The sequence below is a fragment of the Bufo bufo genome, chromosome 3 (assembly GCF_905171765.1).
Source record: "Bufo bufo chromosome 3, aBufBuf1.1, whole genome shotgun sequence".
Lineage (NCBI taxonomy): Eukaryota > Metazoa > Chordata > Amphibia > Anura > Bufonidae > Bufo > Bufo bufo.
This window is the reverse complement of record NC_053391.1, coordinates 235,038,540-235,065,914: the sequence shown is the minus strand read 5'-3', so window position 1 is coordinate 235,065,914 and position 27,375 is coordinate 235,038,540. Positions and strand designations below refer to the sequence as shown.

The 27,375-nt window shown below is 40.7% G+C and overlaps 1 protein-coding gene across 1 annotated transcript in view; it reads right to left on the bottom strand.

The window, feature by feature from the left end:
- LOC120995070 (membrane cofactor protein-like) overlaps window positions 1–27,375 on the bottom strand; it is a 98,223-nt gene that overhangs the window by 24,960 nt on the left and 45,888 nt on the right. The window contains exons 6-10 of the mRNA XM_040424053.1: window positions 22,346–22,528; window positions 18,469–18,648; window positions 6,729–6,779; window positions 4,775–4,831; window positions 3,712–3,762 (exon numbers count right to left, since the gene is read on the bottom strand). Of these exons, the coding sequence (XP_040279987.1) occupies window positions 3,712–3,762; window positions 4,775–4,831; window positions 6,729–6,779; window positions 18,469–18,648; window positions 22,346–22,528 (522 nt within the window). The remainder of the gene's footprint in view (window positions 1–3,711; window positions 3,763–4,774; window positions 4,832–6,728; window positions 6,780–18,468; window positions 18,649–22,345; window positions 22,529–27,375) is intronic.

The window sequence follows — 27,375 nt, the reverse complement described above, 5'->3', positions numbered from 1 at the left end:
GCAACCAGATTTACACCTTTGATTTTCTCTGAAAAATTAAAGATGGAATCGGATTGTAGCTATGGGGCAACTAAGCCAGTTTTCCATTACACCAGTTTGGATAAATCTCCCCCTTTGTCTAACTTTATAGAAACTATACTAAACCCTTTTCATATGAAGTCACATGAGAAAGGAGAGACCCTAGTTTTACCAAAATTGTGCCCGACAAGTTCTAGACGCTGACACATTAGTAAATCTTTTTTTTCTTTAAGAGTATCTTTGCATGGCAGATTTTGATTATGTGCATGGCTTTGAATGTTGTAGACCTGCTCTTGGTTTAGCCCCATTAATTGGAGCTAAACCGCAAGTGGACACAGCTGTCTCCCATTACAAACAATGGGAAGCGGACACCACGCAGGTGTCGGCTGAATTTTGGCCCTAAAAGGAACCTGTCACCTGCCCTCACTGAGGGAAGCATATTGTAGTAACAGACCTGCTGATTTCAGCGATCTGTCACTACTGTGATGGCATTTAATACTCTTACAGTACTGACCTGACGAAGTCCACTCTAGCACAGGGAGAGAGATAGGTCCAATGCTGCCCGCCTCTGGACAATGACTGACAGATTTCTTTGCTATGCACAACAGGAAATTTAATATTATTGTCTGGAGACGGAGGCAGCATGTGGCATTGGATTCCTCCCTCTCCCAGCGCTGGCATGCGTGACAGGCATCAGCAGGTTAGTAATCTAAAAGTACTAAATGGCATCAAAAGATTGCTGAAATGAGCGGGTCTGTCCTTACACTATGCTGCCCTCAGTGAAGGCAGCATGTGGCAGCTGACTGGTCCCCTTTATAGAAGGTTTCTGATTTTAGATAAATAAAAGGCTCTGTCACTAGGATCAACCCTATTAAACCAGACACACTGCCTGGTAGGGCTCATCATGCTGATTAAAACAATACCTTTCATCTGTATACTAAACAGCTGCAGAGATATCTGCATTTATTCATATGCAAAAGAGCGAGTTGGAGCACAAGAAGGCGGGGCTGAATCCTTTGAGCACTGCTTTGTAACAACCCCTGTGCTCTGCACACCCCCCCTCCCCTTGACTGACAGGGCTAGACATCAGCATGCTGAGGGCAGAGCTGTGTTCTAGCATGTACATATCATATACTGTATGTACTATAGCTTCACTACACTAAGATCTTCTCAGAAAGCTAATATACATATTACTAATTTAATCACACACACAATGTATTATTATAAAAACACCAGTAATATGTGTTAGCTTCTTAGCATAGAAAAAAACATCTTCTCTATGTGGTAATCCTATAACTTTGTGATAAGTGCTTGGTTTTGCATGTAGAGATCCCAGGTTTGAATCTTGGGAGAAACTTCAAGGTTTTTTGTTCAGATATTGTTTTCTTTCACCTAACCCATAGAAAAAGTCTATATTCTTATCATATTGAGAATAATTGCCGTAATTTATTAAGATCAGCGTTTTAGACGCCGGGCTTAATAATCCTGCGCTGATGCTTGATGCGCCTAAATTATGTAGAGGCGCTGGTCTCTACATAACTTATAAACCTACAAAACCTCTCTGTCCAACGCCGACAACACTACACTCCACCTGGGACAACATACAATGTCATAGCAAAAAAAAACTGTGGGGCCAATTATCAAAAATTATACCAACTTTATTTCAATAATATATATATAAAATATGGAGGGAAAAAAAGGCAAGATGGAAAAAAAAATTATACAGAGAAGCGAAGGGCAAACCATCATTGGACAGCTATACAACTCCACAGAACTGTGATAACAGTCTCTGGATACAAGGCTATACACATACATTATACAAGGGACGTACCTGAAGACATGGTCTGACCAAGACCTGCGGCTTGGGGCTTTTTACCTCTTTTTTGGTCAGACCATGTCTTCAGGTACGTCCCTTGTATAATGTGTCTATGGTTACACCGTTATGCCACATTGTCTATATTATGCCTATATTACATACTGAGGTTGGATGTTGGTTATTTCTCATCCACTTGGTATGTATTTTTTCACATAGTTATTTTGGGTCTTATACTGTGTGCCTCATATCAAATGGTGATTATAGCTCATTTGGCAGTAAACAGCATAATCCCTTAAAGGGGTGGGTGATGTATATTATTACCACTGTTGCTATATTTTTCTGTTTAGATATTTATGGCCATTTTATGTGAGGCACAGTGTATAGCCTTGTATCTGGAGACTTATCACAGTTCTGCGGAGTAACATGGCTGTCCTCTGAGGTTTTGCCCCTCGCTTCTCTGTACATCTTTTTCCATCTTGCCTTTTTTTTTTCTCCATATTTTATATAGATTATTGAAATAAAGTTGGTATAATTTTTTTATAATTGGCCCCACTGATTTTTTTGCTCTATATAACTAAAGCACATCCACCGCCAGCCTAAATCTATGCCAGCTTCCTTTGCAAGCATAGATTTAGATAATTTTCTATGCCTAAAACAGGCATAGAAAATGACAAATGAGATGGTATCATCCTACTGAGCTAGTTGTACATGGCATTGTGCCTGGTTTCTGAGTGATTTTCCTGGCAAGAGTTTCTTTAAAAGAAACATTTCGAATACAAATGCTCAAGGACCTGTGGCAAATAAAAATAAAGAAATATGACTGGATCAGGGGTAAACATGTACAATATGAATAATTGTATTAATTCCCAGAAAACCCCTTTAAAGACGAGAACTGTACATGTAAGGTAGAAGTCAGGGGTTCAGCTTCTGAGGTTTACAAAGCAGACATCAGGAGGCAATATCCGAGATTGTTGACATTGCCGATTATGAATATTTAACCCCTTTAGGCTCCAGACGTCCGTAAGGTGTTTTGCGGATCCACAAAACACAGACAACGGCAATGTGCGTTCCGCATTTTATAATACAATATGCCTATTGTTGTCCGCAATTGCGGACAAGAATAGGACATGTTCTATTATTTTCGAGAACGGAATTGCGGACATGGTGGTGCACATATGTGATTACCACTCAATTCATTTTTACACGACTGCCGGTGAGACCTGATTGCGGTACACTGCAGTCCCAAAAAAAGCAAGTAGAGCGGGGGTCGTACATGAGCACTACTGCTCTAGTCACTCATGGGACTTGGGGATCCTGTTTCTTGTGATGAGGGGGTCCCAGCAGTCAGACCCCCAGCTAACATTAGGCTTGTTTCAGAGGCCCGTTTCGGTGTGCTGTCCGCATCTTTTGTGGCCCCATTGAACTGATGGGTCCGCATTCAATTCGCAAAATTGCGGAATGAATGCAGAAAGAAAAATATGGTCGTGTGAATGGGCTCTAACCTGTAAACTTATATTCCGTAATCCCATAACTTGTATCTTCTTGTTAAAAGAAATTATCTTTTTTTTTTACCTTTAAAAGGTGGTTTCACACACATCCTTTTTTGCAGTTTTTAGCATTTTTTTTAAAGCATTGTTCGTCGTGTTTATTTTTGCCATTTTATGCAGTAAGATGTTGCTTTAAAGTCTTCAAGTAAATGTAGCCCTAGTCAAACTCATGGCCTCAGAGGTACAAAGCAGCAGCGCTAACAACTAAATCACTGTGCCACTTCAGATTTATATTTTTAACATTTAATATAATAGTTATTTTGTTAGCCTGGTTATAAACTGTAATAAAATAACCCATCTATTCTGTATGTGTAATAATTTCCATTTTACCTCCAGTCGTCTCATCCTTCTGCTTAGTCGTGTTTTTAGTAACAGTTGAACCTGGGGTTAAATAAACAGGACTTTGAATTTCAGTAGAAAAACCACTTATCAAAGCATATACCGTAAAATGTTTTGTGTATTTATTTGACACAGCTATTCCCACTAAACAGGACAAGAATCCAATCTTACGCCATTCAAAAAGCTATCCATCAGAACAACAGGATACGCAGAGAATGGAATCCACAGATTACTCATGTACCTTACATGTCAAATAAGCAGATTAATAATGGGTGTCAGCAGCGAATAGGCAAGATAAACCCAGCTTTTTATTATTTCCTATACACATTAGGTAATAGTGTAGTGTCCCACTAGGTAAAGGTGGGCACTACACAAGGGTCAATTTGGCCACGTTGTTCTCCACCTCCTGTGGGACATGGTTATTGTATTTTATATGTCATTTTAATGTATAATTGTCATTTTATTAATGTTATCTCCTGAGTACCAGGCCTATTAGGGGTGTAATTCCTCCTCCTAGACTGTAGAGGGAGCTAGGGAAGCCCTTATATAAATAGTTAGGCCCAGACAGGGAGGGGTCAGTCAGAAGTCAGTGTGTACAAGTCAAGAGTCACCTTAGCCTTTGTTTTCCATTTTAATGCAAAAAGCAACATTTGCTATATGATTTTATAACAAAGGCATGAAGATGTTGCCCTTGTAAAAGGTGTCCATGCACCTTTAATAGCTGTTGGCCTTTTCTTCTGTATGTTCAGAATCAGACATACACGCTAGGTTCGGTTTAGCATTTACATGTTGTTAATGGAGAGAGCGGAGAAAACCGCTGCCAGACACCTCGATCTTCAAGGAGAACAAAAGAATTATGGATTCTGTGGACAATACTCTATTGTGTATGGGGGTCTTAAGATGCAAATCTAAAATCTGCAGGACAGCAGTGCGAACTACTGAACCACAGACGTGTATAAATGACTAGAATTGTTTTTTTTCTTTTAATGAGGTTACCCAGTTGATACAATAGAGACACTTAAATATATTCATCCCTTTGCCATTTGACTTTTACCTCCATTGTTCTCATCTTTCCCCTTAGTAGTTGATGGTTTTTGCGTGGTAGTTGAGCCTAGGATTAAACAAATATGGCTTTGATAGGTGGGTTTTTCTACTGAAATTCACAGGCTATGCTTGTTGCATATATTTTACAAAGCGCGTGCTCCCAAATAGTACAGAAGAATCAACTGTTACTTCATCCAGTAAAGCAATTGTTACAGAAGGTTGGAAACCAATTTTCATATTCCACAGATTACTTTTGTACTTTTAGAGGACAAGCAAAACTGAGTTGCTTCCAGTGATGCAAATAAACATTAGATTTGAGTAGTATGTAAAAACCTGAGCTGTCCTAGACTGAGTTAGGAAATTACTCAGATTTTTACATAGGGCTAAAGCAGGATGAATGCACAAACCACGACAAGGATGGAAATAGAACCAATCACAAATGTATAAAGCATCCAATAGGAGAGGAGGTAATTGCAATGTTAGCAGTGGATTTTAGCATGCAGAACTAGATCTTATCCATACACCTGAAGAATAACTAAGCCCATTTTTAACTCATTTCAAGAGCCATACATTTTTAGTTCACAAAATCATATGAGGGCTTATTTTTGCAGGACAAGTTGTATTTTTTAATGGCACCATTTAATTTACCATGTGTTGTATTAGAAAACAGGGAAAAAAAATCTGTGGGGTGAAACTGAAAAAAACCCCACAATTCTGCCAAGTTTTTTGATGCATCTTTGTCCATTGTACACTAAAAATAACAGGACACCCTTATTGTGCAGGTCAATACAGGTTTGTATAGTTTTTGTTTTACTAACTTTGGGGGGGGGGGGGGGGGGAACTTTTGGTCACTGATTAAATATTTTTTTTTGGGGGGGGAGAAGAGGATAAGGCGATTAATAAATGGTGAATCGCATGGTTTTTTTTTCTTCCCGTTACAGAGTACACCGCACAGGAAAAATATTTTTAGATTTTAATAGTTCAGACATTTTCGGACGTGGCAATACTTGGCATTTATATTTTTTTTAATGTTTATTTTCATATGTATAATTGGGAAAGGGGGGACAATTAGAATTTTTTATTTTATTTTTACATAACTTCTAACCCCTTAGGGAGCTAGAATCTGCAATCCTCTGATCACTTGTCCCATAGACCATATTAGAGAACTATAATGGTCTATGGGATTCTGACGCTCTGCCTGCTGAGCAATGTCTTATGCATGGCTTTACAGGCAGTTAACCATGACAGGCATTTACAGGCCCAGGCTGTCATGGTAACCAATTGGAGCCCTGCAATTTCACTATGTGGGGTCTGATCGGACGGCAGAGGGAGGCCCCTCTGCCTAACTCCACAGATGCCACTATTGATATTGACTGTGGCATCTGAGAGGTTAAAAGGACCAGGCTCGGCGCTATCACCCATCCTGGTCATTGCATCCTGCTGTATTATACAGCTGGCACCAGCCATGTATGGAGCGGGTTTAGCAGAGCAGCCCGCTTCATACAATCTTGCACATTATCATGTACACAATAATGTGTGAAGGGGTAAAAGGGGGATGTCTAGTTGTAATTTAAAAAACAAAAAACATCATACTCAACTTGTTGAACCCCCGCTGTGCTCCTGTCCTCTGCCCAAATTCTACTTCCTCTTTACAAATAGGAAATGGCAGTTCAGCCAATCACTAGCCACAACTGTTGCCTGTTTCATCAAATGATTGGCTGAGTGGTCATTTTCTGTGTTGAAAGACACAAGGAAGTAGATGGAGATGAGGACACTTCGCAACAGGAGCGCCAGAGGATCAGTGAAGTACGTATAAGTGGTGTCGTTTCTAAATAATTTTTTATTGTCACCCCTTTGAGTGATCTCACTGAGAAATAAGTCAAATGTCATCAGTTCATTTATCCATACAGACATATTTTGAGGCTTAGTTATTCTTTTGTATAGCCAATAGCATTGAGCTTTACCTCCCAATTCAGTCTCCTTTTCCGTTGTTGTTGGACTCTGAGTAACAATTCCTAATGTTTAAAAAGAAGGGTTAGTAATAGGTTAATTGGTTTTTATTGTTAAAATACTAGTTTATCTGCCAGTAGCTGTGTTACATATTAAATCATACAGACCATTTAGTTAGTAAACTTCATTAAAAAGAATTCTAAATACTCTATAATTCATTTTTGTAATATATTTTATATTTTAATAATTTTACTCACAAAATAGGCTCCCAAAGTGCAGGGTGTCTATAGGGCTATCCATACAACAGTATACCGCTGATATGTCAGGGGTGTACCGGTGTAAGAATTACACTGTACTGCAGGCATGGGGGACAAAGTGAGCACTGTATTGGGAGGAGCATACATGCCTGCTCCACCGATGTCTGGCATAGCACATCGATGTAGGTGACCCTGCACTGTTGTGCTATGCTGAGCTTTTAGCAAAGCGGGCACAGGCATGAGCTCTCATTAGCACATCACTGCTCCTGCCTGTGTTTGTTCTTCTCCACTGAAAGCTTTGCATAGCCCGTCAGTACCAATGTGCGATGCCAGGTTTCAGCCGAGTGGAGCAGGGACAAGCAAGAGCAGTGATGTGCCAGTACAGCACTCACTGTGGCCCCTATGTCTGAGGTAAAGTAGAATCTGTACAACGCTGACATGTCAGCAGCGTATGGGTCTACGGATTCCAAAGCACTAAAGACAGACTTCAGGAGCCTATTTTGTCAGCTAAATGGTAAAATAAAATATATAGTTACCCTTTAAAATACCTACTAGTTTCTCTGCCAGTAGCTGTAAATTATACATTTATAATACAGACGCACAAAAAGCTATTCGTATAATCAACTGCAGCCAAGCAGCCTTTCCCCTCAGTAGGACAAGAAATTAAAGTTTGTATATACGCAGATGTATACCATCTTCAGCCTTGGGGCCGTCTTTTTAGTTACATTATAATAATTATTAAAAACCAACAAAAGCAACTAAGGGCATGTTCACACAGTGAATGTACGGTGTCCTCTAGATTTCTGCAAATACATATTTGCCGTTTTGAAATCCTGTGGATCTACACACAGACTTAGCAGAGTTTATTGGGTTAAATTTTCATGTGGACTCCTGCTATAGTTTCCATGCCAAATCCATAGAAACATAATGTCAGGAAAAGACTACATGGTCCATCTAGTCTGCACTTTTCATTACTTTCATTTTAGGATAGATATACACCTATCCCAAGCAGGTTTACATTCAGTTACTGTAGAATGTCTACAATTTCTGCTGGAAGTCTGTTCCTACTACTCTCTCAGTAAAATATTTTCTAACGCCGCTTCTGATTATCCCCAAACTAATTTCAGGTTGTGCCCCCTCGTTCTTGTGTTTAATTTATTATGCTAATTAATCTTATTTTAAAAAAAATAATAATAAATAAAAATAGAAAAGAAAACAGTGCCTACATAAATTTAAAAGTAGAAAGACAGACTCAATCACACACAACCCTGTTTTTGCCAAAAATTAAGAGACACAAGGAGAGAAAAAGAACCAACTACAAATTTATGAAGCAAACAATAAGATAACAGAAGACACTTATAATGTGAGAAGTGGATTTTGGCATGCTGTATTATCCATGCACATTAAGAATAAATAAGCCCATTTGTAACATCTTTTAAAATTTAATTTAAAAGGGGATGGTCAGCCAATAAAAAAATTGGAGAATGCTCAGAACACTGTAAAATGCGATCCTCCACAGCTCCTATTCTCCACCCAATTTCTGCCTCCACTTTACACACAGGAAATGGCTGCTCAGCCAATAACTAGCCGTAGCTGCGATTTGTGGTTGAAGTGGTCACGGTGTGTTGAGAGGCACCAGGAAGCAGAGCAGGATTAGAAAGCATTTACAGCATTTTGAGCCTTTTCTAAATAATGCCATCCCTTTTAGTGATCCCTCTGAAAATGAGGCAAATGGTTGTTTATATAATGTAAACATATTTTGAGGCTTAGTTATTCTTCTGTATACCCAACAGAGTTGAGCTTTACCTCCATCTACAGTTTTCTTTTCTACCGTTGTTGGACTCTGAGTAACAATTTCTGATGTTTGAAAAAAGGTGTTAGTAATAGGTTAAATGAGTATTAGTGTTAAATACTAGTTTATGTTCGAGTAGCTGTGTTATATATATGTCTACTTTCAGACTGGCGTTATGAATTCCGTTTGTGAGATCCGTTTCAGGGATCTCACAAACGGTTCAAAATGGATCAGTTTAGCCCCAATGCATTCTGAATGGATAAGGATCTGTTCAGAATGCATCAGTTTGGCTCCGTTCCGCCTCCATTCCGCTCTGGATGCGGACACCAAAACGCTGCGGGCAGAGTTTTGTTGTCCGCCTGGCGATGCGTAGCCAAACGGATCCGTCCTGACTTACAATGTAAGTCAATGTGGACGGATCAGTTTTCACTGACACAATATGGTGCAATTGAAAACAGATCCGTCCCCCATTGACTTTCAATGTAAGTCAGGACGGATCCGTTTTGACTACGACTTTTTTTTTGACAGAATAATGCAAACGGATCCGTTCTGAACGGATACAAGCGTTTGCATTATAGGTGCAGATCCGTCTGTGCAGATACCAGACGGATCCGCACCTAACGCAGGTGTGAAAGTAGCCTTAGTTATACAGATACACAAAACTGAGTATAATCATCTGCAACCAAGCAGCCCTTCTCTCAGTCAGATAAGAAACCAAAGTATATGTATAGTGCATTCAGAAAGTTTTCAGACCCTTTCACCATTTCATATTTTGTTATGTCGCGGCCCTGTGGTAAAATAAAATTTTAAAAATTTCACATTTTCCTCCATCAAACTGCACCCTATAATGACAAAGTGAAAACAGAATTTTTATGAAATGTTTGAATCATTAAAAAGAAAAAAAATATATATAACATTTTGCATGGAAATAAGTATTCAGACCCTTTGCTACGACACTTGAAATTAAGGGGCGTCCCATTTCTCTGGATCATCTTTAAGGTGTTTCTACACCTTGACTGAAGTACACCTGCGGTAAATTCAGTTGATTGGACACAATTTGGAAAGACTCACCTCTGTCTGTACAAAGGCTCATATATGGCAATGCATATCAGAGCAAGAAGCAAGCCAAGAGAAGAAAAGAACTGCCAGTACAGCTTAGGCTACTTTCACACTTGCGTTCGGTGCTGATCCGTCTGGTATCTGCACAGACGGATCTGCACCTATAACGCAAACGATGGTATCCGTTCAGAACATATCCGTCTGCATTTTATGTATAAAAAAAAAAGAAGTCTAAGTCTAATTGTTAGTCAGACGGATCCGTCCTGACTTTACATTGAAAGTCAACGGGGGACGGATCCGTTTGCAATTGCACCATATTGTGTCAACGTCAAACGGATGCGTCCCCATTGACTTGCATTGTAGGTCTGGACGGATCAGTTTGGCTCCACACGACCAGGCGGACACCAAAACGCTGCAAGCAGCGTTTTGGTGTCCGCTTACAGAGCGGAACGGAGCCAAACTGATGCATTCTGAACGGATCCTTATCCATTCAGAATGCATTGGGGATGAAAGGATCCGTTCGGGGCCACTTGTGAGAGCCCTCAAACGGATCTCACAAGCGGAACCCCAAACGCAAGTGTGAAAGTAGCCTTAGAGACAGGATTATGTGGAGGGACAGATCTGGAGAATGGGGGAAAAAAATAAAAAATTCTTATGCACTGAAAGTTCCCAAGAGCATGGTGGCCAGGAAAAAAGGACCTTGGTAAGAGGTGACCAAGAACCCAATGGTCACTCTGCCTGAGCTCTAAAGATCCTGTGTGCAGGTGGGAGAATCTTTCTTGAAGCTCAACCATCACTGCAGCACTCCACCAATTTGGGTGTCATGGCAGAGGGGCCAGAAAGAAGCATCTTTGCAGTATATATAGTACAGACCAAAAGTTTGGACACATCTTCTCATTCAAAGAGTTTTCTTTATTTTCATAACTATGAAAATTCTAGATTCACACTGAAAGCATCAAAATTATGAATTAACACAAGTGGAATTATATACATAACAAACCAGTGTGAAAAAACTGAAAATATGTCATATTCTAGGTTCTTCAAAGTAGCTACCTTTTGCTTTAATTGCTGCTTTGCACACTCTTGGCATTCTCTTGATGAGCTTCAGGAGGTAGTCCCCTGAAATGGTTTTCACTTCACAGATGTGCCCTGTCAGGTTTAATAAGTGGGATTTCTTGCCTTATAAATGGGGTTGGGACCATCAGTGGCGTTGAGGAGAAGTCAGGTGGATACACAGCTGATAGTCCTACTGAATAGACTGTTAGAATTGGTATTATGGTAAGAAAAAAAAGCAGCCAAGTAAAGATAAAAGAGTGGCCATCATTACTTTAAGAAATGAAGGTCAGTCAGTCAGCCGAAAAATTGGTAAAACTTTGAAAGTAAGGGCTATTTGACCATGAAGGAGAGTGATGGGGTGCTGCGCCAGATGACCTGGCCTCCACAGTCACCAGACCTGAACCCAATCGAGATGGTTTGGGGTGAGCTGGACCACAGAGTGAAGGCAAAAGGGCCAACAAGTGCCAAGCATCTCTGGGAACTCCTTCAAGACTGTCTGAAGACCATTTCAGGAGACTACCTCTTGAAGCTCATCAAGAGAATGCCAAGAGTGTGCAAAGCAGTAATCAAAGCAAAAGGTGGCTACTTTGAAGAACCTAGAATATGACATATTTTCAGTTGTTTCACACTTGTTTGTTATGCATATAATTCCACATGTGTTAATTCATAGTTTTGATGCCTTCATAGTCATGAAAATAAAGAAAACTCTTTGAATGAGAAGGTGTGTCCAAACTTTTGGTCTGTACTGTATATAAAATAAAAATAAAACAAGATTCTCTGGTCTTATGAAGCCAAGACTGAACTTTTTTGCCTCAATTCTAAGAATCAGATTTGAAGGAAACCAGGCACCGCCCAAGAATAGTGGTGGCAGCATCGTGCTTGGGGGGTTCAGCGTCTAGGACAGGGAGACTGGTCAGAGTTGAGGGTAAAACTGAAAGCAGCAAAGTACAGAGATATTCTTAATGAATACTTGATTCAGTGTGCTCTGGACATCAGAATGGGCCCAAGGATTGCCTTTTAACAAGACAATAACCTTAAGCTCACAGCCAGGGCAACCTAGGAGTGGTTTTGGGACAACTCTGTGAGTGTCGTTAAGTGGCCCAGCCAGAGCCCCGACTTGAACCGAATCTAATATCACTGGAGAGTCCTACAAATGGCTGCCCACGGACGGTCCCATCCAACCTGATAGAGTTTGAGATGAACTGCAGAGAAAAATTACAGAAAAATCCCCAAACCTTGTGGCTCCATACCCAAGAAGATCGGAGGCTGTAATCGCTGCCAAAGGTGCTTCAACTAAGTACTGAGTAGGGGTGCACCGAAATTTCGGCAGCCGAAAATATCGGCCGAAAATGCACCTAATCCACTTCGGCCGATATTGTTACATATCGGCCGAAAATATGGGGTGTGGGATTTGTCACCCACCATCTGCGGGCGGGCGGTTTACTTTGTCACTGCATCTTTATTTTACCTTACAATCGTGAGGCTCCAGTAACTAACAACTCTGCAGGCAGAGCGGAGGCCGGCGTAACGTCACTTACTCACGTGACGCGCCTGCTCCGCCTCCTTCATTCATAAAGTGGGCGGAGCAGGTGCGTCACGTGAGTAAGTGACGTTACGCCGCGCTCCGCTCTGCCTGCAGAGTTGTTACCGGAGCGTCACGATTGTAGGGTAAAATAAAGATGCAGTGAGCAGCAGGGCCGGGGCTGTTATGGGTAGGGGGATCGGTCTATGGCACTGCTATGGGGAGGGGGGATCTGTGCACTGTTATGGGGAGGGGGGATCTGTGCACTGTTATGGGGAGGGGGGATCTGTGCACTGTTATGGGGAAAGGGATCTGTGCACTGTTATGGGGAAAGGGATCTGTGCACTGTTATGCCCATAACAGTGCACAGATCCCCCTCTCCATAACAGCGCCACCCACAGATCCCCCTCTCCATAACAGCGCCACCCACAGATCCCCCTCTCCATAACAGCGCCACCCACAGATCCCCCTCTCCATAACAGCGCCACCCACAGATCCCCCTCTCCATAACAGCGCCACCCACAGATCCCCCTCTCCATAACAGCGCCACCCACAGATCCCCCTCTCCATAACAGCGCCACCCACAGATCCCCCTCTCCATAACAGCGCCACCCACAGATCCCCCTCTCCATAACAGCGCCACCCACAGATCCCCCTCTCCATAACAGCGCCACCCACAGATGAATTTCATTCATGAAAAAGAATTATTAATAAAATCATTAAAAAAAAAGTATTTTAAAAGTATTTGGGCAAAAAGGCAGTTTCGGTTTCGGTTTTCGGTCAAGGGCATCCTGAATTTTCGGTTTCGGACCAGAATTTTCATTTCGGTGCACCCCTAGTACTGAGTAAAGTGTCTAAATACTTATGTCAATGTAATTTTAGTTTTTCCTTTTCAATAAATTAGCAAAGATTACTAACATTCTGTTTTCACCTTCTCATTATGGGGTACTGAATGCAGAATGATGGGGAAAAATTAGAAATTATTTTCATTTTAGCACAAGGCAGCGAAATAACAAAATGGGAAAAAAGTGAAAGAGTCTGAAGACTTTCCAAACGCACTGTATATGCAGATTTTAGTTTTACAAAGAGTATAGCCTTGGCACCATCATGTAGGTCCAAAATAATTTAAAATTTAAACTTAAACCAGCTAAGGGCATGTTCACACAGCAAATTTACTGTGACCCTTGAATTTCTACCACAGATCTGCACACAGACTTAGCAGAGTTTAAAGGGTTAAATCTCCACGTGGACTCAGTCATGGTTTCCATGTGTAATCCACAAAAACATACGACATGATACTGAAATTTCCCTCGGGCTCAATAAAGTGTATCACAGCAGCACAATATAGACATGGATGACAGTCGATAATTGACAGTATAATCCCATACATTACTATTCATGACAGGCCAGTACAATACAGCATTGGTACCACAATAATAAAAAAGACCATCTAGTCTGTATCTATCCTTAGATAAAAGTAAAAATAATACATAGTTATCCCAGGCATGTTTACATTCATTTACTGCTGATTTTCCAACCACATCTGCTGGAAGTTTTTTTTCCCCCCAAGCAGCTACTATTCTTTAGTAAAATAATATTTTCTGACTTTGCTACTGATCTTGCCCCAGCTAATCTCAGGTTGTGCCTCCTTGCTCTTGTGTTCAGTTTCTTATTAGGGTACTTTCACACTTGCGGCAGGACGGATCCGACAGGCTGTTCACCCTGTCGGATCAGTCCTTCCGCTATTTCGCCGTGCCGCCGCTCCGTCCCCATTGACTAGAATGGGGACAGGGGCGGAGCTCCGGCACAGCACGGCAGTGCACGGCGAAAGGCCGCCGGACTAAAAGTCCTGCATGTCCGACTTTTTAGTCCGGCGGCCTCTCACCGCGAACTGCCGTACTGTGCCGGAGCTCCGCCCCCATTATAGTCATGGAGACGGAGAGGCGGTCCGGCAAAATAGCGGAAGGATGGATTCGACAGGGTGAACAGCCTGTCGGATCCATCCTGCCACAAGTGTGAAAGTACCCTTATGCAAATTAACTATCTTTCTAGAAAAAAAAAAACAACTGTGCCTCTGGCGCCATCTATTGTAAGGTAGCTATCCTAAAATTAAATGCTCAGTTTTTTTTAAAGGGTAGTCCAGTTTTCCAATATTAGGATAGGTCATCCATACCTCTCTCAGCAACCCTGCTGATCATCCGTTTGAAGGGGTTGCAGCCCTTGTGGGAGCACTGCTTCCTCCTCAACGTTTACCAGCAAGCTGTCAACATTGTAGTGATGGTGCAACCCCTTCAAACAGCTGGTCGGTGGGCGTGCCGGAAGTCGGGATGTTTCCTGCTGGGATGTTTTATTAAATAACTCAGGGACTATGCGAGATGGGATCCAATAGACTGTATAACAGTCACAAACCAGTACATAGGAAGTTCAGTTATCCAGGTTTTATTATGTACAGTCCAAAGACAGCAACTTTAAAAGGGTCACTTTAGTGGGGAAAAAAAAAAAAAAAAAAAAAAAAAAAAAAAGGTCCTTAAAGAGGTTCTGTACGTTTTGATTACTGATCATCTATCCTCTGGATGGGTCATCAGTATCTGATCGGTGGGGGTCTGACATCCAGGACCCCCGCTGATCAGCCTTCTAGCTGCTTACTGCAGGCCCGGTGATGTCATGACTATTATCACTGGCTCAGGTTTGAGCCAGACCAGGCTAGGGAGAATAGTCACAGGGAGAAACGAGAAGACCACAGCGCTACTGTCAGCGCCGCTGCCTTCTCAAAACAGCTGATCGGCTGGGGGCCCGGGTGTCGGACTTCCACTGGTCAGATACTGATGATCTTTTAGGAGGATAGATCATCAGTAATAAAAAGGTGTAGTACCCCTTTAATGTCAGGATTAATTCAGAAAAAATCAGTTCGGGGCCTTTTAACAAGTTTCAATTCAGTATTGATTTTGGCTCTCACAAGCTGATCTTTCTCCTCAGACCAACAACACACATCTCGCATTCTGCTCTCTTTGGCAGTTTACTTTTCATCAGAAACACTGAGCCCCATCTGGGCTCCTTTACAGGCAAACACCCAGGATGGAGTTATGGGAGTGACCTTCTTCCAGGACTACATTACTGGGACAAAAAGCCTCATACCTGACATCCACCACTTTACCACCGATTGTTTAAATGCCATTTTAAAATTTTGATCACAAGTATTGTGGCTGCAGGTTTGAAAAATGGAGATTATTATTCCTGGGAAAACCCCTTTAACCCAGATAAATCTCAGTGCTCCAGACTAAAAAAAATACCTAGTAGCCATTGGCTCCTGAACTGAAAAAATTAAGGGCCAAATTAAATTTTTAGTCGCCAAATCGAAACAAAATTTTGGTATCGTGACAACATTACGCCGATCAGATCGGCGTAGGGTTGTTTCGATATCAAAATTTTGATTCGCTTTTGTCACCATAAAAAAAGTATTGCGATACTCAATAGCGCGCAAAAACTAACAGAAAAAAAAAAGCAGCGTGCATTTCGCATTTTATGAAACGTTCGTCCCATAACAGAACAGTTCTATCCTATTTTTTGGGATGACAAGGTGACACAAAAAATGGCGAATGCTCACCGCATAGGAGATATTTTTTTTATAATTTAATAGTTTGGACTTTTCGGACGCAGCGCTATGTAATATGTTTATTTATTGTTTATATATTTTATATGTAAAATTGGGAAAGGGGGGATTTAAACTTAATATTTTAGGGTACTTTCACACTAGTGTTTTTCTTTTTTGGCATAGAGTTCCGTCCTAGGAGCTCTATACCAGAAAAGAACTGATCAGGTATGTCCCCATGCATTCTGAATGGAGAGCAATCCGTTCAGGATGCATCAGGAGGTCTTCAGTTCAGTCGTTTTGACTGATCAGGCAAAAGATAAAACCACAGCATGCTACAGTTTTATCTCGGGCGAAAAAAACTGAAGACTTGCCTGAATGTCTTCAAAATACCGGAATGCAGGAGCCGTCCTTCTGGTCTGCGCATACGCAGAGCGGTAAAAATGTGTAAAAAGATACAAGACGGATCCGTCTGTCCGCATGACCAGCGGAGAGACGGATCCATCCTTGCAATGCATTTGTGAGATGGATCCGCATCCGGATGCGTCTCACAAATGCTTTCAGTCACATCCAGATCGGCGGATCCGGCAGGCAGTTCCGACGACGAAACTGCTTGCCGGATCACACTGCCACAAGTGTGAAAGTAGCCTTAGTGTTTGTGTTTTTTTTTTTACTTACTATTAGCCCCCTTAGGGGCTGGAACCCTTGTCCTATTCACCCTTAGGCCCCTTTCACATGGGCGAGATTTCTGCGCGGGTGCAATGCGTGAGGTGAACGCATTGCACCCGCACTGAATCCGGACCCATTCACTTCTATGGGGCTGTGCACATGAGCTGTGATTTTCACGCAACACTTGTGCGTTGCGTGAAAATCGCAGCATGCTCTATGTTGTGTGTTTTAATGCAACGCAGGCCCCATAGAAGTTAATGGGGCTGCGTGAAAATCGCAAGCATCTGCAAGCAAGTGCGGATGCGGTGCGATTTTCACGCATGGTTGCTAGGATGAAAATCTATTCACTGTGAAAATCTATTCACTAAGTTATGTGTCTGATGTGCACAGATCTGACCGCTGCAAATGGGGGACCACGCTCCTCATTTGAATGGCGCAGCTATACAAGTTAAGATCAGAGTCTTTCTTGGTATTTTTGATGCTTATAAGGGTTTTCCAGTAATAAATCACTTTTTACTTTTTCCTGTAACCTGCATCACCAATTGAAATATTCACATGTACCTGCTCCCTGCCGCATTGTAACTATTGAGGGCATTATAGGAGAGCATAATTACTGGAGACCCTATAGGGGCCTTATAACTACCGAGGGCTTTATAGGACAGCAAGAAAACTACTGGACACACTATAGGGGGCATTATTAATGGTGGCAATATAGAGGTCAGTATAACTACTGAGAACACTATAGAGGGAGCTTTAACTACTGGGGGCACTTTGGGGGAAATGATTTCTACTATGTGGGCATTATGGGAGGAATTATTATTGGGCACAATATGGAGTGCACTACCACTAATGGAGGCACTCTATGGGGGTACTGTTACTAATAAGGGCTCTCTGGGAGATGATGATTATTACCACTGGTGGGACCTTTGGGAGTGCTTCTTTGTAGCAGCCGAGGTGGAGGTGGACTTGCTGAAAACAAGTCTGTGCCTCCGCAGTTGTAAACACATTTTGGTGGGCCAATTGGGCTGGGGACCCACTGAGATGCATTTAACCCCTCCTGTGCTAAACTCCTAGCTACATCTCTGCTTTCCTGAAACACAGGCGATATCCATGACTCCATGATCTTTAAAAAACAATGATTTTTCTAATAATGATCAACATGTTACTACCTTGGAAAAGATCAGTACATTTGCTCTGTGTACAAAACCACATAGGTCCAAGCAAGATATTGTTAGGGTACTTTCACACTTGCGTTAAACTTTTCCGGCATTGAGTTCCGTCCTAGGGGCTCAATACCGAAAAAAAACTGATCAGTTTTATCCCAATGCATTCTGAATGGAGAGCAATTCGTTCAGGATGTCTTCAGTTCAGTCCTTTTAAGGTATTTGGACAGAAAAAAAACGCAGCAGGCTGCAGTATTTTCTCCATCCAAAATTCCGGAACACTTTCCAATGAAATGCATTAAGGCCCCAAGTGTTCCGAAAAAACTGATCCGGACCTTTAAAAATGTGAAAAAGATAAATACCGGATCCGTTTTTCCAGATGACAACCGGAGAGACGGATCTGGTATTGCAATGCATTTGTGAGACTGAACCGCATCCGGATCCGGAATCCAACAACGCAAGTGTGAAAGTACCCTTAGATTCCTATCCTCTTCTTTTAAAATTGCAATACATAAAAAGCAAGATCAAATCTTTTCTTGCTGCACAAACATGCCAACACATGAACAGGTTCCATATACTGTACTTGAAGAAAAGTACAGGTAGCTCTGTGATGCAATAACTACAAGGTCATGGAAAAAGATACTTACTGCTGCAGGTAGGTAGAGCAGGTTCCCACTCACTACTAACATTACATTTGACAGAGGCCGATCCAACCATAGTGTAGCCTGGTAAACACCGAAATTCAACAGCATTATTTAGGTGGTAGGGGCCAGAAAATCCAGATACTTTTTCTGCATTGTCAACACTTGGAACTGAGCATTCCACCGCTGCAAGGGGACCAAACAAAGATAGACAATTACAAGAGTATTTTTGACAACATTCAACTAGCATGTCTGTCATACTTAAATGATATTATATTTTGCCAAGAAAATAACATATTTGGAGAAAAGACAATTAGTCCATTTGGAAACCAGGTCTAAAGTCTTACAGTATCGATTTGTATTGGATATTGTCTGTTGTGCCTAAATACAATACCTTGAAGATATTGTCAGGAGACTGCATGGAGCAGGCTCAGGGACTGAGCCTGCACCATATGTGCCAGCTGTGCTTTACAGCTGACACTTGTCTACAACTGCTAGGATGGGACTGATCCCAGCTGTTGAACCCCTAAGAAGCCATAGTCCATAGTGACTGTGGCATTTAAATAAACAAACATTCAGTTTTCATGGCAGTCAGGAGTCTAATGAAAGTCTCCAGGTACGCCATCTTAGTACTCCCATTACACTCTGCCAGGAGCTGACAACATAATACACTACCATATAGAAGTATCGTAGTGTACTTTACAAGCGCATGCTCAAGCTCCCAAGGTGGAATATTTAGTCAGAGTTACAATGGAGTTACACTCCGTGTTAGAGTAGGTCCCATCTGATTAGAAGCCATCTTGACGTTTGGTAGATGGGCCAGACAAATTTTTGATCAATTATATGCGCTAAGAGCTTCTACCCCGCTTAATAGCAAGTATGTGCGTCATGTATTTGACCCTGTTCACACACTCACCTGTTTACCCAGTCTTAGTGTATTTAGTAATGTGCTGCTATTTTGTTCGTACTTTTATACATTGTTGCCTTGGTAGCTTGCACCTGCGATTCTGTCTGGAGAGGCTGTTCTTTTCTTTGGTTATATGTATATATAGTAGAGGAATAAGGAGTCCTCTGTGGAACTTAGCACTCCCCGCCCACCCCCTGGTGGTTTTAGTCAGAGTAAGGCCTCATGCACACAAACGTTTTTTTATTCAGTTTATGGGCCGCTTGTTGCGTTCCGTATACGGAACCATTCATTTCATTGGTTCCACAAAAAAAAACTGAACCTACTCCGTATGCATTCTGGTTTCCGTATTTCCATTCCGTTGAAAGATAGAACATGTCCTATTATTGCCCGCAAATCACGTTCCGTGGCTCCATTCAAGTCAATGGGTCCGCAAAAAAAAAAAAAAACACATACGGAAATGCATATGTAGGTCTTCCGTATTCGTTCCGTTTTTGCGGAACACTTATTGAAAATTTTATGCCCAGCCCAATTTTTTCTATGTAATTACTGTATATGCCATACGGAAAAAACGGAACAACGGTTCCGTGAAAAGACGGACCGCAAAACACTGAAAAAGCCATGCGGTCGTGTGCAATAGGCCTAACAATTGAGCTGGACACTCCGTGTTAGAGTAGGTCCCATCTGATTAGAAGCCACCTTGACGTCTGGTAGATGGGCCCGACATATTTTTGATCAATTATATGCGCTAAGAGCTTCTACCCCGCCTAATAGTAAGTATGGGCGTCATGTATTTGACCTAGTTCACCCAGTCTTAGTGTATTTAGTAGTGTGCTGCTATTTTTTTCGTACTTTTATACATTGTTGCCTTGGTAGCTTGCACCTGCGATTCTGTCTGGAGGTGCTGTTCTTTTCTTTGGTGTGTGTATATGTGTATGTGTGTATATACAGTACAGACCAAAAGTTTGGACACCCCTTCTCATTCAAAGAGTTTTATTTTATTTTCATGACTATGAAAATTGTAGATTCACACTGAAGGCATCAAAACTATGAATTAACACATGTGGAATTATATACATAACAAACAAGTGTGAAACAACTGAAAATATGTCATATTCTAATTTCTTCAAAGTAGCCAACTTTTGCTTTGATTACTGCTTTGCACACTCTTGGCATTCTCTTGATGAGCTTCAAGAGGTAGTCCCCTGAAATGGTTTTCACTTCACAGGTGTGCCCTGTCAGGCTTAATACGTGGGATTTCTTGCCTTATAAATGGGGTTGAAACCATCAGTTGCGTTGAGGAGAAGTCAGGTGGATACACAGCTGATAGTCCTACTGAATAGACTGTTAGAATTTGTATTATGGCAAGAAAAAAGCAGCTAAGTAAAGAAAAACGAGTGGCCATCATTACTTTAAGAAATGAAGGTCAGTCAGTCGAAAAATTGGGAAACTTTGAAAGTAAGGGCTATTTGACCATGAAGGAGAGTGATTGGGTGCTGCGCCAGATGACCTGGCTTCCACAGTCACCGGACCTGAACCCAATCGAGATGGTTTGAGGTGTGCTGGACCGCAGAGTGAAGGCAAAAGGGCCAACAAGTGCTAAGCATCTCTGGGAACTCCTTCAAGACTGTTGGAAGACCATTTCAGGGGACTACCTCTTGAAGCTCATCAAGAGAATGCCAAGAGTGTGCAAAGCAGTAATCAAAGCAAAAAGGTGGCTACTTTGACATATTTTCAGTTGTTTCACACTTGTTTGTTATGTATATTATTTCCACATGTGTTAATTCATAGTTTTGATGCCTTCATAGTCATGAAAATAAAGAAAACTCTTTGAATGAGAAGGTGTCCAAACTTTTGGTCTGTACTGGGTCAGGTGCTCTCTGTTTGTGACTCACCCTGTCGGGATTAAATTACTTTTGTATATAAATATACAGGCACTCTTCATCTGGAATCACCTGGAGATTTCAATGCTCGTTCTAAGTGTTTATTGTTACATATAAACATAAAAAATATAATATTCTAAAAATAATTAAAATAAAAGTAACATTTAAAAAAAAAAATCACAACTATATATCAGAGCATATAGTACATCACATTTGGAGACGATCTGCCTCTCTCCACATCATCCAATATATGGTTGCATATATAGTAGTGTTAGTAATATTGTTCTACCATCTGTATTACGCACTGTTGTATTATATATTACAACCATATATTGTTGTTTCAATTTTAATTGCAACCATATATTGGATGATGTGGAGAGAGGCAGATAGTCTCCAAATGTGATTTACTATATGCTCCGATATATAGTTGTGATTTTTTAAATGTGTTACTTTTATTTTAATTCTTTTAGGAATATTTATTAGTTTTAGGTTTATATGTAACAAACACTTAAAACAAGTGTTGAAATCTCCGGGTGATTCCAGATGAAGAGTGCCTGTCTACATTTATATACAATAAAAACTATAGCTCTCCCCTCAAAAAATGAGCCCTCACACAGTTTAACTGACAATAATAATAAAAAAATAAAGTTATGGGTCTCGAAATATGAAATATGGCGACATTTCACCCCATACAAGCCCTCATATGTTAATGAAAAAAAATAAACCAAGAATTTGCAGGTAAAAATTAAAGCTCTTGCAATCTTCAGCTTCTGCCTTTTCCTGATCAGCTCTGTCTGTGTACTGGCTCCTTTAAATGTCCCAGTTACAGTGATAAGGTGCAAAAAATAAAAAATAAGATTTTTAGATGCAGAACACTTCAATTTGGTGAGTTTATCAGCTGCAGCCATTACAGGTTGGCACTGTCCATTGCCAATGCAATAAAGAGCAACAGTCTATAGTGCCTTCTAAATTTCACAGGACACACAAATGCTAGGAAATGCAGTAACTAAAAAGGATAAGCCCTCTTAATAGGAATGTGGTAAAACCTATTGTTGTAAGTGGTAAAGATAACATAGCAACTTCAAACTCTTCAAACCTTTGCATTGTGGAGGATCCGCACTCCAGTTTCCATGCTCTGTGCAAGATAGAGTCCTTTCTCCAATAAGTGCGTATGTCTTATCTTTACATTGATAAGTCACAGCATTCAAGTACTCGTACTCCTCATTATCTGGACTAAACGACCCATCTGTAATCGCATTTGGGGGGGGGCAGGTCTGAACTGTGGAAACAAAAAAGTTACACTTGAATACCTTTAATGTATGCAACGAATCCTCACAATGGCCAACTCCTTACTTCTTTTACATTTAACCATTTCAATACAACAGCTCAGAATCTTCGCTTTAAAGTTACACAGGAGTCTAAGTCAAACAACTGGGAAATAGCACTTGTCTGAAGGCTGTTTCACTCCTTGCTTCTGACCCCCGCCCCATTCACAGAGAATATAATTTTTTTTATAAATATATATATATATATATATATATATATATATATATATATATATATATATATATACACATACATATATACATACATACACACATATACACACACACATACATACACACACATATACACAGTACAGACCAAAAGTTTGGACACACCTTCTCATTCAAAGAGTTTTCTTTATTTTCATGACTATGAAGGCATCAAAACTATGAATTAACACATGTGGAATTATATACATAACAAACAAGTGTGAAACAACTGAAAATATGTCATATTCTAGGTTCTTCAAAGTAGCCACCTTTTGCTTTGATTACTGCTTTGCACACTCTTGATGAGCTTCAAGAGGTAGTCCCCTGAAATGGTCTTCCAACAGTCTTGAAGGAGTTCCCAGAGATGCTTAGCACTTGTTGGCCCTTTTGCCTTCACTCTGCGGTCCAGCTCACCCCAAACCATCTCGATTGGGTTCAGGTCCGGTGACTGTGGAGGCCAGGTCATCTGGCGAAGCACCCCATCACTCTCCTTCATGGTCAAATAGCCCTTACTTTCAAAGTTTCCCAATTTTTCGGCTGACTGACAGACCTTCATTTCTTAAAGTAATGATGGCCACTCGTTTTTCTTTACTTAGAATTTGTATTATGGCAAGAAAAAAGCTAACAGTCTATTCAGTAGGACTATCAGCTGTGTATCCACCTGACTTCTCCTCAACGCCACTGATGGTCCCAACCCCATTTATAAGGCAAGAAATCCCACTTATTAAACCTGACAGGGCACACCTGTGAAGTGAAAACCATTTCAGGGGACTACCTCTTGAAGCTCATCAAGAGAATGCCAAGAGTGTGCAAAGCAGTAATCAAAGCAAAAGGTGGCTACTTTGAAGAACCTAGACTGACATATTTTCAGTTGCTTCACACTTGTTTGTTATGTATATAATTCCACATGTGTTAATTCATAGTTTTGATGCCTTCAGTGTGAATGTACAATTTTCATAGTCATGAAAATAAAGAAAACTCTTTGAATGAGAAGGTGTGTCCAAACTTTTGGTCTGTACTGTGATTATATATATATAATTTTTTTATATATATATAAATTTTTTATTTATTTATTTTTGCAATTTACTGGTATTTTGAAGGAGAGATTTTTGGGCTCTTCATTTTTAATTATGCCATAAGTAGTAAGTATGAATTCAACACCTCAAATGTTTAATTTTGGGTGGTGTTCCTCCAAGGCTCTGCTTTTAGCCACAAAAATTACATGTAATAAAATGTTACAGTTTGATGCAAAGGTGCATGAAAGTGCCAGACACCTACTTTTAGAAAATAATTGGGTATGTCGGTATAATATACATTTTTTTTTTATTCTGGTGGTATTTGTGTACCCCTGGCAGTGAAAAGGGTAAAAAAAACACATGTATTTTCTGTACAGTCTGATCCATGTTTAAACTTTTGATGGCCTATCGCCAGAATAAGCCGTTGATATTTTAATGGTGTCAGGCTGTTACAGAGTTGCTTCAGTGCAACACCCCACTGTACCATATATAACCTATTTCATTGATCATCATGTTTTACATTTGACACGTGTGCTATCCCAGGGTGGCGTTCTTTTCTCTTTTTTCTGCTTCTTTTTACTTTTTAACGGTATATTATTCATTGCTTCACATTTTAATCATGTCATAATAAAATTATATATTTTTATACACTGAACTACGAGCTCCATTTCCTTGTTTTTTCGCTTGTTTCACTCGGGAGCTAGTACCGAGTTACATTTCCGGGTGTCCTTTTGGTTCCATTGGGTGGACACCGTTTTCCACTTTTTACCAATTGGCCACCTTTGGTCTTCATTGTTTTTTCTAATATGTGATCATATAATAGATTTAACAGCGTACCTAGTTTATTATCATACATGCATCAGGTGGCTGAGGTGACTTTTAGGTACAGAGGCAGGCCAGCCAGTATACTCTTAACGTACTGTATACCTTCCCTCTTGAAGTCGAAGCAGGGGCCACCATAATCAATCATATTGTAGCATCTTGCTGCTTCTGCCGCTGTGTGGGTGGTTATTTGCATGTTGCTACACAGTGAGCCTCCAGAATAAAATTTTACTGGTGGGCCCTAGGCGTCCTAGTCCGACACTGGTGGTGTGGATTAAAGTGTAACGGTCATATTTTTTTATTTGCTAGTTTATTAGAGCTAGGCATGTATACCTGAGTTAGTCTGTCCATGGTTGTCAAAAGATCTGTAATTACCTTATAAATAACAGCTTTCATTAACCACTTCACATCCGGGCCATTTGCCCCCTTCCTGACCAGGCCTAATTTTGCAAATCTGACATCTCACTTTATGTGGTAATAGCTTTGGAACGCTTTAACTTATCCAAGCCATTCAGAGACTGTTTTCTTGTGACACATTGTACTTCATGATAGTCATAAAGTTGAGTCAATATATTTCACCTTTATTTATGAAAAAATCCCAAATTTACCAAACATTTTGAAAATTCGCAATTTTCAAAATTTCTATTTCTCTGCTATTAAAACAAAAGTGATACCTCATAAAATATTTATAACTTAATATTCCCCATATGTCTACTTTATGTTAGCATCATTTTTTAGGACGTTAGAAGGCTTAGAATTTTAAAAGCAATTCTTAAATTTTTTTTAAAAAATTGGCAAAACCCAATTTTCAAGAACCAGTTCAGGTTCTGAAGTCACTTTGTGGGGCTTACATAGTGGATACCCCCATAAACAGTGGCGTACATACCAGGGTCGCAGTTGCGACCAGGCCCGGCACTCCAGGGGGCCTCGGCCCTGGCATAAAGTACAGTGGCAATTTCGGGCCCCATCAGAGCGCTCCATGCCTCCATTACATGTATAATATGGGGGTAGGGGGGCGCTCACGCACGGAAAGAGCCCTTAGTAAGAAAATCTGCCGGTTCTTTGTAAAAATGTTTGCACTGTGGCCCATAACACTATAATTACAACACTAGTAGGGGAGGTAGTGGGGGAAGGGGGCTTGGAGGCAGGTTGGGGGGGGGGCGACGGGGAGGGGGCCCCATAGATCAGTTTCGCACCGGGGCCCCATGGATTGTGTTTACGCCACTGCCCATAAATGACCCCATTGTAGAAACTACACCCCTCAAGTTACTTAAAACTGATTTTCCATTTTAATCAATTTTTTTCTTTAACACAATGAGGGTTAACAGCCAAACAAAACTCAATATTTATTACCCTGATTCTGCGGTTTACAGAAACACCCCACATGTGGTCGTAAAACTGATGTAAGGGCACACGGCAGGGCACAGAAGAAAAGGAGCGCCACATGGTTTTTGGAAGGCAGATTTTGCTGAACTGGTTTTTAGATGCCATGTCCCATTTGAAGCCCTCCTGATGCACCCTTACAGTTGAAACTCGCAAAAAGTGACCCAATTTTTGGTAAATAGGGGATAAGGTGCCAGTTTAATTGGTACTATTTTTGGGTACATATAATTTTTTGATCATTCATTATAACACTATGGGGCAAGATGACCAAAAAATTGGTTGTTTTAGCAGTTATTATTTATTTTTTAAAGCGTTGACCTGAGGGGTTAGGACATGTGACATTTTTATAGAGCAGATCGTTACTTTTTCATATTTATTTAAGTTTTACACAATAATAGCATTTTTGAAACAAAAAAAATGTTTTAATGTTTCCATGTTCTGAGAGCTATATTATTTTTTAAATGATTTTCTTATGTTAGGGCTCATTTTTTGCGAGATGAGTTGACGGTTTTATTGGTACCATTTTGTGGGACATACGTCTTTTTGATCACTTGGTGTTGCACTTTTTGTGATGTAAGGTGACAAAAACAGCTTTTTTTAACAGTTTTTATTTTATTTTTTTTATGATGTTTCATGGGTGGATCATGTGATATATTTATAGAGCCGACCGTCACGGACGCGGCAATACCAAATATGTCTATTTTATTTTTTTCTATTTATACCTTTTTTTTTTTTAATTCCTTACTTGGGGAATTTCTTTTTTTTTTACATGTGAATTATTATTATTATTTTTTAACACTTTATTTTACACTTTGCGGCCCCCATAAGATCATACAATACCTCTGGGGGACATTTAACTTCCTTTATCTGTATACAGCGATCTAAAATGCAGGGACACCTGGGAACTGTCCCTGCCTTCTCTCTGGGTTGCCCTGCTGTCACAGACAGATGGCAACCCACTCTGCAACTGCACGATTAGCGTGCAGCTGCGATCCCTAAATGGACGTTCAGAAACGTCTATTCAGAGATAGAGATCCACCTCCCAGATGTTTATAGTCAACAGGCGGACGGGAGGTGGTTAATGTCCCCTGTACCTTTCCACTGCTCCCTTAAAAGACCATTGCTATGGCTTGTCTGTCTCCGGCTAAGAAGATAGAAAGACGGAGGGGCGGTCCTTCACACTGCATGCCTACATTAGGCTTCAGAGTGAGGAGGCGCGTCTCTCAGTAATCCAATCTGATTGACTGGCAGGAAGCTGCTGGCTACAGCAAGTTTGTATGTGAAGTGAGGGAAAGCAGTTTTGGCCTCAGAACTGACAGAGGAGCCATCTTGAGAAGGTCCTCATATTGTAAATGTTTAAACAGCCGTAA